The sequence below is a fragment of the Colletotrichum orchidophilum genome, assembly GCF_001831195.1.
Source record: "Colletotrichum orchidophilum strain IMI 309357 chromosome Unknown Scaffold_187.1, whole genome shotgun sequence".
Taxonomy (NCBI): domain Eukaryota; kingdom Fungi; phylum Ascomycota; class Sordariomycetes; order Glomerellales; family Glomerellaceae; genus Colletotrichum; species Colletotrichum orchidophilum.
Genome location: NW_019173143.1, coordinates 1 through 13764, shown reverse-complemented (window position 1 = coordinate 13764; position 13764 = coordinate 1). Strand labels below are relative to the sequence as shown.

General features: G+C 55.1%; 3 protein-coding genes across 3 annotated transcripts; 2 read left to right on the top strand and 1 right to left on the bottom strand.

The window, feature by feature from the left end:
* Positions 1-2735: 2735 nt before the first annotated feature.
* On the top strand, positions 2736-4340 carry CORC01_13296 (uncharacterized protein; the record flags this gene model as incomplete). The annotated part of the gene is made up of 3 exons (XM_022624913.1): positions 2736-2891; positions 3020-3319; positions 3375-4340. Coding segments are annotated over 3 exons (1422 nt in total), but the record flags the coding sequence as incomplete, so codon positions are not given.
* A 926-nt stretch (positions 4341-5266) lies between these two features.
* Positions 5267-6828, top strand: CORC01_13295 (HhH-GPD superfamily base excision DNA repair protein; the record flags this gene model as incomplete). The annotated part of the gene is made up of 2 exons (XM_022624912.1): positions 5267-6129; positions 6222-6828. The coding sequence occupies 2 exons, from the start codon at positions 5267-5269 to the stop codon at positions 6826-6828; spliced, it is 1470 nt and encodes a 489-aa protein (XP_022468550.1).
* Positions 6829-8251: 1423 nt separating this feature from the next.
* Positions 8252-8564, bottom strand: CORC01_13294 (AN1-type zinc finger protein; the record flags this gene model as incomplete). Its single annotated transcript, XM_022624911.1, has 2 exons — positions 8252-8326; positions 8421-8564. The coding sequence occupies 2 exons, from the start codon at positions 8562-8564 to the stop codon at positions 8252-8254; spliced, it is 219 nt and encodes a 72-aa protein (XP_022468549.1).
* Between the last annotated feature and the right edge of the window lie 5200 nt (positions 8565-13764).

Sequence of the window (13764 nt, the reverse complement as noted above, 5' to 3'; positions counted from 1 at the left end):
AGAGCCTCGTTCGCAGATAGAAGCAGACACAGACACAGCCGCAGATAGAAAGAGTGGATTGAGACTACCGGGCTGTTGGCGTGTGAAGAGCCTGGGTGGGCACGAGAGGGAAAGAGGTAGATTGAGCGTGAAAGCGCCGATTAAGGCCTCGAAGATCCGGGGGAATGGTGCGAGGATCTCATAGCCAAAACCGCAGACGCAGACGGGTCCAATGTCGTTGTGACGTTCCAGTCGGATAATTCGCGGGCCCACAGACCAAGGGACCTTGGGCGGTGAGGCGTGCAGACCGGGCGAGGCTGACACAAGAATGGAATAAGATTGGTGTGATGATCCAGAAGACAACAACGGAAACATCCAAGGCATAAAGATGGGTTGGTTTGGGACAGCGTCACAGATGGTTGATGTGTCTCGAATGCCGTCGGAGTTGGGATGAAGGGAGGCTCCGAGCGTCTGGAAGTATTAGGTAAGGCGACCAGCTTGGAGCTCTGGTGGGGCCGGCACCCGAGAATAGGTAAGGTAGCACGGTATCCGTAGGTAGGTGCGTCGCGTCAGGAACGTTGAGGTGACGGTTGGTAACTTCCATTGGTAGGTAGCATCCACCCACCCTGCCGCCGCATCCAGTAGGTCTGCCGGTTTGGATTTCGCAGCTTCCAATACATTCGCCTGTCACTGCCACGCAACTCGGGCACACAACGATGGAACTCGCCAAAGTGTTCATGTCCTTGTAAGATAAGGCAACACGCAATAGGAAAAGATCGAGCTGGACGGCTGACGTAGTGCAGGCTGGAATTGAGCTCGAAGGTTGCACCCTTTCTGTCCCTTTCAATTGAGAGTTGTTTCGACGCCGTTACATCACCCGCCCGAGTCAAGATGAGAGTGTTCCAGCCTTTACCATCTCTACCTGCATATGAACACACCAAAGCGACCCCAAAGCGGCAAGGCCACACAGGTCTGCTATCGACCTGTCACTTTTCTAGACAACCCCGGCATCTTCGTTCCTGAAATTTAGGAAATCAGTAGGCCCGCGATATCTCCCCCCAGGAAGAGCCTTACCACGGTAGTTCCAGGTACGCAAACTCTATTTCATCTACCGTCTCATCTTTGGCGGCCCAAAATCAGACAGATACACACGGGCGCCGAGGCAACTTGGGAATACGGATACATGACCGGGGCTTCCACTTTACGCAGCATGCTCGACATCTTGCACCTTATCATTCTCGTTGCTTACATCTAACGGCAACATGACAGGCCACGTCGTGCGCCCAGTTGTTTGTGCTCGCCAGATCCGACATCTCTTATCGGATCCGCACGGGGCTGCACAGACATGGTCTCGCATGTGATGGACCTGGTGATCAGCCTGTCCTCTCTTATCCACCACCACCACCTCTCGTTTCTCGAGTTACTGCGTACACAATAATGAAAGTGCAGTCCTTGGCCCTTCCTTGCATGGGCAGGGTGACGCAGACACGCAGAGCAGGAGAGTCAAAGGACGCCAACGAAGCCACAGCCATTTCTGTTGCCGCTGATAACGGGTCTGCGGCATCAGAGCCCCGGTGGGTGCTAGTGGCACCAAGCGGTTTGGCGAAACCATGGGCAGCCCTGGTCTCGAGGATGGACTTGCCTATCGCGGTGCAACGGTTGGACAGGAGCTACTGGCGGTGAATACCCAATAGTGCAGAGTACGGCCGGGAGACATGTTCTGAGTTTGTTTATCGAAGAGGCCGTTATCAAGGAGCAAGATCGAGCGAGGGGTTCACAAACCAATCTGGCTCCTGGGCGATTCCATCTTCTCGGGAGTGTCTATAAATGAGGCCTTCGTTGCCCACCACCTCGGGAAAGTTCGCGCACTGAATCTCTGGGCATGCCGAGCTGACGCGCAACGAATGACCTGCTCCAAACAGGCTACATGCACGAGACGAGAAAGCTGGATAGCCCCGGCGCGACACCTTGGACGTGGTGGACGAACTTCAACTCCAACGTCGAATTGGGTTCTCACCAATCAGCCCTATCGACTGCTAGCAAGGAGTAGCGGCTTGCACGCGTTCTCAGGGTCCCCTCCATCTCACAGCACTCTCGTCCCTTCGTCCCGAAATATTCCCCAACATCGACCATCTTGCGAGCTCACCCAAACCAGACTGACAAGCTGAGAGTTCTGCATCTCGAGGCGTGGTCACGGATCGCCATCCGGACAAATTGATTCCACCCCACCTTAGCCGCACACTCGTACCCGTTACGCTGCAGCCCTCCACTCTATCAGCAAGGTCCCAATCGAGACGTCGCGTGCGCGCATTCCATTCCAGTCAAGGTTCCCTCCCGCACGGTACGGAGTGCTCTGTACAGCGTGCAGCCAAGGAGACTCCGCGATTTACGAGCAGCTTAGACGAGTGACTGCAGCCTGCAAAGGCGAATCATCAGGCCGCTGAAGCCACGCGGCGCACGGCACCCCACCCAATAGCGCCTCGAAGCACACCCCCATAGGAGACTACCGGAGCAACAGCTGCCTTATCTCCCCCCTTAATTCAAGGGGACACAAACACCCGACAGCAAACGCCGCTCCGCTAGAGTGCGGCGGCGTGCTGCTGGGGCCCAGTGTCGGTGTCATTGAATTTCACAACCTAAGCAGTTCTGTCCTGAGCGGACTTCAGGCGCCCCCTACGGTCGGGCTTCGCGGATTGTCCGTTGGAGGGACTCTTGTGGTCGCCCCGAGAATTTAACTCGGAGCGCGTCCCACTAGAGTTTCCCTTCGACGTTCTCCATCGCAACTTTTCTCAACGTTGTTGCCCTTTTCTGTTCGCTCCATTGACCGGTCCCTGATCTCATCCGACGACTACACTATGGATTACACCGGCGGCACCGCAGAGGCCGATCATCTCTGCGTACTGGTTCATGGGGTTCGTTCACATCCGTCTCCTTGTTCCATGTCATTCCCTCGTCTTGGGCTCTGCAGAACCCTTGTGCACCGTTTCCGACGACGTCATGATTGTTCCTGAGCTAACGCGACGCCGCCTCGGCTCCATAGCTTTGGGGTAACCCCAACCACATGGCCCAGATCGCCCAAAGCTTGCGCGCCAAGTACTCCGCCGACAAGCTACACCTGTTGCTTGCAAAGCGAAACAGTGGCTCGTTCACGTACGATGGTATCGAGCGTGGTGGTGAGCGCGTGTGCGCCGAGATTGAGGAGGAGCTGCGCCTTATCGAGGAGAAGGGCGGTAAGATCACTAAGCTGAGCGTCGTCGGATACTCACTCGGAGGTCTCGTTTCCCGCTACGCCGTTGGCCTGCTTCACTCCAAGGGCATCCTCGACACTGTGGAATGCATGGTATGAAAGCTCTCCCCTAACGTCGGAGAAGAAGACGACGACTGACCTGTGGTAGAACTTTGTGACCTTTGCCACGCCACACCTCGGTGTTCGCACGCCGCTTCGGGGATGGCACAACCATTTGTGGAACGTTCTCGGAGCTCGCACACTGTCCATGTCTGGCCGTCAGCTGTTCACTATCGACAACTTCCGCGATACCGGCCGACCACTCCTCGCAGTCTTGGCCGATCCGAACTCCATTTTCCTTGCCGGATTGAAACGTTTTAAGCGTCACACCCTATACACCAATATCGTGAACGACAGAAGTGCCGTGCACTATACTACCGGCATTACCAAGACCGACCCCTACACCAATATCGACAAGATCAAGGCCAATTTCTTGGACGGCTACGAGGATGTCATTCTGGACCCAAGCCATCCCGTGGCGCCAAAGCCAAAGATCTCGGAGCCGGCCACACTCTCTTCTGTTGCCGGTGCGGGCTGGAAGTGGATCCAGCGCGTCCCCTTCGCCGTCGCTCTCACAATTTTCGTCCCCATTGGCATAATCGCATTTCTCATCAGCTCTGTCGTTCAGACTGTTAGATCATCGAAACGCATCCAATTGCATGAGAAGGGCCTGGCAGGCGTGGCGATTGACGAGTACCGCGGCCCGCTGTGGATGAAGGAGATTCGAGAGGAAGTGGAGCATGTATACGAGACCCTCAACAGCTCCCAGGACCAGCAGTTCCTGGGCAGTGAATCGGACGAGGATCTGGACGAGGTTGAGATGGATCGTAGCACCACACAGTTGCTGGCTAGAGAGAGACGCATGTCGATGCCGTCGCAGCCAACTCTCGCCCTTGCGCCCTACCAGTTCCAGATGATCCAGGCACTAGACTCCGTGGGCTGGCACAAGTATCCCGTTTGGATTCACAAGGACCGGCACAGCCATGCCGCTATCATTGTGCGATGGGAAAAGAAGACGTTTAGCGAAGGCCATGTCGTGCTCAAGCACTGGCTCAACGAAGAGTTTACGGTCTAGATGAGTTGCTCGTCTTTTTCTTTTTTGAGTCCGCGTTGGAGTCGGCGTTCGAGTTGGAGAAGCGATGGATTTAGAAATATTGCTCCTCTCGGAGAGCTTAAATTACCCCCTTTACAAATTATGTTCAACCGTATGTTTACAATCGTAGACTTTTGGTACCTCGGTAATGATTGGAGTGAAGAGTGTGTGTGTGGCCCTTCAAGGCTCATATCTGATCAGGTTGCCAAATTACATTTTCCGTGATGCCATACCACGCCACTAAAAGTGGCCTTTAAGGTCTTTTCATCTCAGTCAGATGTTTTCATTGGTAATTGTAGGTATCATCAGACTCACCCCTTTCCCTGGAGTCGAGATGTACTGTTCATATCACCTGACTCTACAGAAACCAAACACAAAACGAGGTATCCATTCGATGCAGTCTATTCCGGCCTCGACCCATAGTAGAGCCGCCTCATCTTCCCAACTCTTCTCTCCCCAGAAAGGGCCTCTCGCATCCCGCCTCGCTTCACACCCTCCAAGTATCCTCCAGAGTCTCCGGGGCGTCATCAGACAAGGATTTGGCCCTCTCGCTTATTCGGAAGGCGCACTCTGGCCCATCCCGGCTCCCCAGGCGGCACTAGACTCGTAACAGGCATGGCCCACAGGGGTCTTCCGCCCCTCCTCCCTTTCACGACCCTTGGACGGGATGGTCCGTGGGCCCCCCATATTCTGGAGAGTCCAGGACCAATGAGTTTCCGATTACGCCGACGGTTGAGGGTGTCTATCGCTCGGAAAAGTCAATTGCGTCGTTGAGAGCTTCGTCGACCGACCCTGGCGTCCAAACATAACTCAGTTGGGAGATGTGAGAACTCTCGATGGTTCTTACCACTTTTTCTAACCTCCCAATGTTCGTCTCCGCCGAGGTCGCGGCAATTGGGTAGTTCAGAATGAAGACCTCGAAACTAGCAAAAGAGACATCTGCCCTCTTGAACAAGATGGCTCCTCGCCCTTCCTCCCCGACATCATCATCAACAATATCACAACAGCCGTCTCAAACCCGCCGGACGACGCGCTCCTCACTTGCGCGGTTCGCATATACCTCAACATCTTCGGCCTCTGCCACGGAATCCAAAACGACGGCGGCGGCGACGGCGACAGAAGCCGCACTTCATGATCTAGTACTGGGCGTCGCCGACATTGAAGATGTAGTCCCGAATCCGCGGAGCAGGAAACGGAGAAGGGTTGCAAAGACGGAGGAACAAGATGGCCACAGTACACCAGACGCCGCAGTCGCTACCGCAGCAGCAGCAACAACATCACCAGCCAGAATCAAAATCGACCACGTCGAAACCGAAACGACATCCACGATCCACCAAACCCAATCCCCCCCGAAACCACGCAAAGCTCGCAAACCAGCCCGCGTCATCCGCGGCAACGGTACCTCTCCATCCTTAGAATCACCACACATCGAACCCCCTTCCGATTGGCTCGAAATCTACGACGCTGTAAAGAAAATGCGCCTCCACGGCGCGGCGCGCGACGCCGCTGTTGACACAATGGGCTGCGAGCGCCTCTTCCACCCTGACGCCTCGGAGCGCGACCGCCGGTTCCACATTCTCATCGCGCTCATGCTCTCGAGCCAGACGAAAGACACGGTCAACGCGGTGGCTATGAAGAGGCTCATGACGGAGCTGCCTCCGCATGAACCCTCCGCGCCAGCCGGATTAAATTTGGAGAATATTTTGGCCGTGGAGCCTGTTTTGCTGAATGAGTTGATTTGGGCTGTGGGTTTTCACAATAATAAGACAAAGTAAGTCTTCTCTGGCGACGGTCATACGCGAAATAGGGGTTCACATTCGATCATTTTGTGCAAGTGGAAAGTGCTCACTCTGGGTGTGTCAGATTTATCAAAGCAGCAGCCATCATCCTTCGCGACAAATTCGACAGCGATATCCCCGACACGATCGAAGGTCTCACCTCCCTCCCCGGCGTGGGGCCCAAGATGGCCTATCTCTGCCTCTCGGCGGCCTGGGACCGCACCGAGGGCATCGGCGTGGACGTGCACGTGCACCGCATAACGAACCTCTGGGGCTGGCACAAGACGACGCAACCCGAGGCGACGCGGCACGCGCTGCAGAGCTGGCTGCCGAAGGATAAGTGGCGCGAGATCAACTGGCTGCTCGTCGGGTTCGGACAGACGGTCTGCCTCCCTGTCGGACGCAAGTGCGGCAACTGCGAGCTGGGGTTGGGAGGGTTGTGTAAGGCGGCGGAGAGGAAGAAGGTTAATGAGGGACGCAAGGCGAGGCAGGTCAAGGTTGAAGTGAAGGAGGAGGAGGAGGCCAGAGAGGTTGTCATCAAGGCAGAAGAAGTCATCAACGAGGAGCAGGTAATTCGTGATGTGGTTGTGAATCAAGGCATGGGGGAGCCGGTTCCGGCAGATGATGAACCGAACGTAGTTGCGAATACGGATGCACCGCGAAGAAGTCGCAGGGGCGGCTCATCCCGGTAAAAAAAGAAGCGAAACCATATTGTACAACACTCATCACAAATGAAGCATTTGACCATCTTGTCATGGCCATTGATAACGCTGTACTCGAATGCGCAACATCAGCGCAGCCGCGGAATTGCAGAAATGTCGTGAATGTCCGCCGGCAACGCATTCGACCACGCGACCAACGGAATGCCCGGGGCCTGCTTGAACCTTTCGGGGGCATCGGTGGAGAGCGGGGCGCCGAATCATTCGGAGGAATTCCGAGTTTCGAGGTGCGGAATAAGAAAAGAGGCTTTGCCGTGCCTGCCGATTGTTCCCGACACTGTGTGTGGTCAGCTGGTCCGAGAGAAAGAGAGAAGACGACAGACGGTGGTAGAAGCCAGAGAAAGAAGGGGGCGACTCAGATACGATATCGGAGATAGACCGGAATTCGCCCCGTTGGGTCCATTTACGCCCGTGCTCCCCCCCCCCGTGGTGCCGTCATTGTCGTCCACTTTCCATGAGGTAGTGTGACGTGGAAATCGGCGCAGGCGGAGGGCGGAAGGGTGGCTGACTCGCGAGGTCAGAGGACGACGAAAGCGGCCACATGAAGCACAGCGTGCCACAGCTTGCAGGGACCGAAGGAAAAAAAACAGATTTCTTTGCCCGCCGGCGCCTCTCCTCATCGAGGTTCTGGAACAAGGTGGTAACGGAGTAAAAAAAAAAAGGGTCAAAGTTTTGACGCACTTTTGAAAATGTTCGTCCGTGGTTTCATTCGGCTGAAATGGCGGATGACTCTGAACTGACCCCGGCGACTCGCTGCCCACTCCGCTGCCGGAAATGCCATATATCATGTGATCTTGTAGTAGTCAGTTCGGCTAGTCGTGAAACATGAAATAATACATTTATCAAAAAAGGGCTGAGAGATAGAGAGAGAGAGAGAGATCAGATGTGATGAAGTGAGTCAATATTTAATAATTGTCAAAATTTGATGGCCAACCCTATGCTTGGCGACCGCTCCAAATGAACTATACGCCGATACGCCGTGCAGAGGAAGTATGAGGCCGAGCTATCCTAAGCCGAAATATGATATACATCATGGGTGTAAGCGATTCGGACGGGATGCCGCTTTGAATCGTGCAAATGACGCGAGGAACGCTGTTGTCGCCGCTGTCGCTAGCTACTGCTGCAGCGTTATAATGCGAGCTTGAAAAAATCTCGCAAGAACTGTGTCGAAAAAAAAAAAAACTGATCCTTCGTGTCGTGCAGAGGTCCCAACGTTTGAGGAGGACGTGCGATAAGGGGATGAGACTTGCGCCCTACGCTGGCCTACCAGCCGCTGGTATTATCCAAGCAGTGTCCGGCCCTAAAGGCTTAACTCGTGGCATCCTGACGAGTATTTATGACTGCGCCCCCATGGTGGCGTGCGGTTGGCATCGGGTCTTGGTGTTTGTAGATGCGATTATACCCCGCGGATAACTTGAGTGCGCTCGCTCTCGAGTTGCGCCGCATTCCGCGCATGTGATTGCTTCTTGCACTGAGCACGTGGGTTAGCAAATGAGCTCTTCATCTAGTAACACGGTGCTGAGGCCAAGAAGCCACGAAGAAACTGATCTGGATGCAGAACTTACATCTTCCAGGCCGTCGCACTTGTGGTCTTCGAGAAGACGGTGCTTGCCGCAGAAGTGGCCGTTACAGAATCCGCAGTCACCGACGATGCGCTGAGCGGCGTCCTTGCATTCCTTGAAGGTGCAGCGGATCTTCTTCTGAGGCATGATGGGTGGTTGTTTGGGAGGGGGTTGATAATGTGTTTTCTGGTGTGGTCGTCGGAGAGCGACAGTGGTTGATGGTGTGTAAGCTGCGGCGTCGAGGGACGATGTCGGACTTGATCGCAGAGGTTGACTCGTTGGGATCCGGCAGCTGCGTGGCGAGGCGGAAGATGTGAGGGGACCGAGATGGGATGAAGAAAGGTGAAAGAGGCAAGAGGAGAGCGAGGGAAAGTAGAGGTGATGAATGAGAGTAGAAGTAATAGAAGAGGACTGGAGGCGAATTGTGTCAGTCGGTCAATGATGATCTAATAAGCAGAGAGGCAGGACCGGGTCCAGGTCCAGCCAGAGCCAGGCAAGCCAGGCGCCAGGTCGAAGGCGGGAGAAGCGCTCACAATGACAACCAAGACAAGACAAGGAACAACAGACGTGGAGCAGGGGACAGGGTGGCTGGTGGAGCTTTGGGTCTGGTCTGGGGAGGGGGGTGGGTTATGTTGTTATTTATTGGGAAAATGGACATGCAGGGCACACTTCATCGGAGGCGCCAATGCAGGATTGATTAAAACGGAGACCCAAGCAACGAGGCGAGGCGTTCCCAGGCTTACCTCACCACCTCAACCTGCTAGTCTGGTGGACTACACACATCCACGCCGGGAAGAGAGGGCTCGTGGCTGCGGGAGAGCGCGAGAGTTCCTTAACTCTGGACGGTGGGGGTGTGACCACAACATCACACATCTCAGCCATACAAGTGGAAGCACTCATACCCGACCGAGCTAGATGGGCATCTGCTGAGTTGCGCTCCGATGCGCTGCGATGCAATGCACGGCCAGACCATTCTGCGGTCCACGGTGTCCACGGTGTCCCAGTGACATCCATACCGCGCACGCAGGGTGCTAAGGTAGCCGTTTCCGTTTCCGCATGCAGAATCCAATGGAACAATGACGAGAGGATGGATGTACTTGGTCTTGCACGAGATACGGAACCCGAGGTTGAAGAAGAGATGCGGTGTTGGTACAGATAACTTGGGCTATATTTTGGGCCCCCAGCCAGCCCGGCAAGCCATTACACCGACGACTCGTCGTCAAGTGATGCGTTGGGTCCTGGGAAGTGCATTGGCTCCAGTGGTAGTGGAAGCGGCGGATACTATGGTATAGTTGCACAGCCATGTGGGTGTGAGGCCAAGTAAAAGAGCAGAGAATTCAGGGTAGGGGTACCCGTACAGGAAGAAAGAGAGGCTCGACTCACCAGAGTCGAGGGTTCCCTGTTCTTTGTTCAGCCGGAACAGTGGGTGTTTCCCTGCTGCGATGTGAACAGGCAGTGAACAGCGTACGTGTGCGTCCGAGGTACCCAGAAAGTCTTAGCTCGCCAGGAGTCCAGGATTCAGTGGTGGGTGTAATCCGGCGTAGGTTGGTAGATCCGATGGAGCGGGGGTCGAGACAACGCTGATGGAGACGGGCGCGATGGAGTCAGGGTCATGTTCAAGGGTGGGCGAAACGAGACAGCGACGTACGTACGGACTACTCTGTCGCTGTATCCGTACATGGCTTTGAACTTCGGGATTGCTGATTTTGACGGACGGGGTCCAAGGCGAAGGCGGGCAAGGCAGGCTGGCTGGTGCCCGATGCTGACGCTGATGGCTCGGGGCCGGAACTGACGCTGGCACTGGCCCTGGCGCTCCAAAAACCGAGGTGTAGCTGGCAGTGCTGATTTGCGTCAAATGGGCGCTAGAGCAATGCCGATGACCCTGGTTGACGGTTTGCGATGCTCCGAAAGCGGTGGATGAACGTCGGAACAGTAGACCTGGACTGCACTGGGTCGGGTTAGGTCCCGTGCCTCTCGTGTCTCGTCACGTCGAGCATATGTATAAGATGTTCCTCCGTTGAGTGCCTGTATCCCGACTCGATGGATCACTCCTGCCGGATCAGCCCCGGAATAGCCTGTGATCGCCTGTCGAGGTTATCGATCGGTGCTGCTGCCATGGCGTTGTGGACGAAAGTAATCTGGCGCGGTGGCTGACGAGGGTTCACTGGTGAGACTGGATAGGAACGAGGGAGCTGAAAGTGCGCCAGGTACAGTGCCCCGGGAAACGAGGTAAGGATGTGTAAGTAGATTTACGTCAGTGATGGTTTGGTGATTGAGAAGATGAGGTGACTTTTAAATCCGAGTTGCAGCCAGACGAGTCGATTCGTCCCTTGCGGCCTTGCCAGCGACACAACGCAGGCCGCAGAAGGGTCGTGTGAGGTTTGACAAAAGTCCTGGGCCCGAGTCAGGCAGATGCAACGCGGCGAATGAAGACATGAAAGAGTTGAACGGTGCAGAATTCGAGGTGTAGATCGAGCTACATGGCCGAGCCAAGAAGGAGGTTGTTCAACTACTTACTCCGTAGCAAAAGGGAAGACCCATGATACAGTGATGAGAGAGGCACGGTGCTGCTGCTGCTGCTGCTGCTGCTGCTGCTGCTGCTGCGGCGGCGGCGGCGGCGGCGTCTGCTGCATCTGCTGTCAGCTTCGCCCTTACCTAAGATGTCTACATTGGTAAAGTGCCTATCTGTCGACTCAAATTTCTTCCGTGCCCTCACAATGCGAACATGTCGACTTTGCTGGTGTGGCCTAGTCAAGCCCACCGCATAGCTACTTCAACCTCAAAGACGCAGCTGTCGCCACCTCAACCCTCCCTCCATTTCTTCGGATTGTCGAAGAACGGTCGGAGGACGGTTACGTAAGTCATTTGCTGCGCAGCTCAGCAGCCCTGTTCGTCCTTCAACTGAGCCAAGCCGGCCAGCCCTCCTCATCTCCAACAGGCACCAAGCTAGGCCTGCACTTCCACAGTGTCAAACGAGACAAGCTTAGGCCGTTTACGGATACTCTGCTACGGACACTCTCGCAGTACATGGCACTGCTTGGTACGGCATGGCAATGGTCACTAGCGACAGCATGGCCTCATGGAACATGGCTTGTGCTGGCACCCGAGCTGCAGGAAACATCCCAGCTCGCTCTGCACCAGCTCGTGCCCTAGAACCGAAATGGCTGGTGATGAATGGGCGACTGACTTGGTGTTGTTCACCAATCGCGCCGCAGTCGCCTGTCCCAAGCCATCGTCGTCGTTACCCTTTGTTCGCTCTCGCCAACGGCATCCCCCCTCGAGGTACCGATTGACTGCCGTAACGTTCCGAATCTGATTAGTAGAGAAGAAAAAATCTCCTAGATGCTACGGATACTCCGACAGGCTTTGAAGCTCGCCTCGGCCGCTCAATACTCGCTGGACCTGCACGTCTCAGTCGTCCCAACCGCTCCAATACTGGGTCACCGTTGATGAATGACGTGTAAGAGAGGCGCTGGTAGGTTCAAGATTAATTGTGGAAAAAGTTATCCCAACGAAAGGACAAGCGTCCTATGATCCCTTACCGGCCCGAAGTCCTTCCTCTCGACAATTGCAAGGAATAACCTCGCCTCAACTATCTCTCAAGCGGACCGTCCTCAAGCCTTTCGGGACTTCCGCACGCAATGACCAGATTCTGGTAGGCATTTTCGGTTCCGAACCCAAAAAATTCCAGTGCTGCGATTCCCAGTAGCTTATTCCGCGACATCAACTTCCCGAGATCCTCGCGTGTACCTGCAATGACCATCACTTGAGAGATGGTGGAACAGCAAATGAGAAGAATACACGGCTGGACCGAGCGGTGCGGCAGGATGTTGGGATTGTCAACGTCCAACCAAGACGAAGCAACTTCTTCGCCAGAGCTCGGCTTCGGAGATGCACGGCTGGCTTTATTAGCAAGTTACAGCAGCATGTTTCCGCATGCCGAACCGCACCTTGTCTATGGCTGGCCTGATCTTCTATAGTCAGGAGTTGAGTTCTGACAGGTGGAGGGGAAAGGGCCCAGTGGCAGATGCGGCACCGAATCATTAGCTACAAGTCGCTCCAAGCAGTACCGCCCAGCCTAGCGCCGTGCAACCCGACCTCCTACCGTATTTGACCTGTCTTCCTGCAGCTAGGTATTACAATGTGTCTGTCTCCATGAGGAGGAGTATCTGCGATACAGCGAGCTGGCCGAGAGACTGTGAGAACGGCGCGGATGGGGAATATCAGGGACAAACTGCCTGCGCGTCGACAAACGCAGCTCAACATTGTCCGTCCTCGTCTGTCGTCCCCGCAGACCGAACACGGGACATCCACGGCCATTATCTCGTGTCGGTGTTGTTCTCGAAGAGGGGGCGAATGGAAGGATACCAATACCTCCTCCCTCCGAGAAGACGATCCTTGCGCACCGGCTTTCGACTTGCCCCATGTCTGGCCCGTCTTATCTTATCATCCCTGAGGGGGAAGTGCATCCGGAGGTAGACTCCCCCGTTCACGAGACCAAGCAACCTCGCATTGTCGAGTAATAACCCACTACTTCGCAGAGCTGGCGACTGTCCGGGACCGCCTTGCATTTCAAGCCAGCAACCGCGCACCCAACCGTTTGAGGCCCATCCACCGATGGACCACCGGAGGAGCTATCGCTAAATCCTGATCCCACGCCTCTGATGGAAAGAAAGCCGCATATGCGCTGGCAGCACGTTGATACAAAGACCCAAAGCCTCGACGTGGATGGTGATGGAGGTGAGCTTGGCTCAACCGCCCTTGGTGTCATTTCTCGAATTCCACAAAACCCTTGGTAGTGAAACGCCGGGTGCCTTTGGGCATGTGTCAAAAATGTGAGTTACACAATCCTTCGCTCAGCATCCGGTTGAGGGAAATCCCCAATTATGGAGCGTCCCAGTGTTTATTTACAGCGCCTCCTATTCCCTCCTACGACGACATTCTTCCCTCTTCATCTTGCCTTCTGGGTTGTCCCCCAACGGTGTTAGTCGATGCTACGCCGGACGTCGAGATTGCCAGTCTAGCCTTGACTGCCCATCAAAATTAGCCATTAATGCACTCGGATCTTGATTTACAATGGGGTGGGGACCCCTAGGACTCCCAAACTACCCCAGTCACACGACTATTTCTTAAAATTACGAGCCAAACGGTGAACCGGACGGTTTTGATGTTGTTTCCCGTGCGATTCCCCACGGTTCATTCTATTAACCACCCCGGCACGCTCTGCCACAAATCGTCCGATTCCCCAGTCCCACTCCCTCTCAAGTAATATAACTAATTGAGGTCTGCGGCTTGACATCCGTCTCATCCCCAACGAAGCAACCAACTCGGTGGGGGGTTGGGGGGG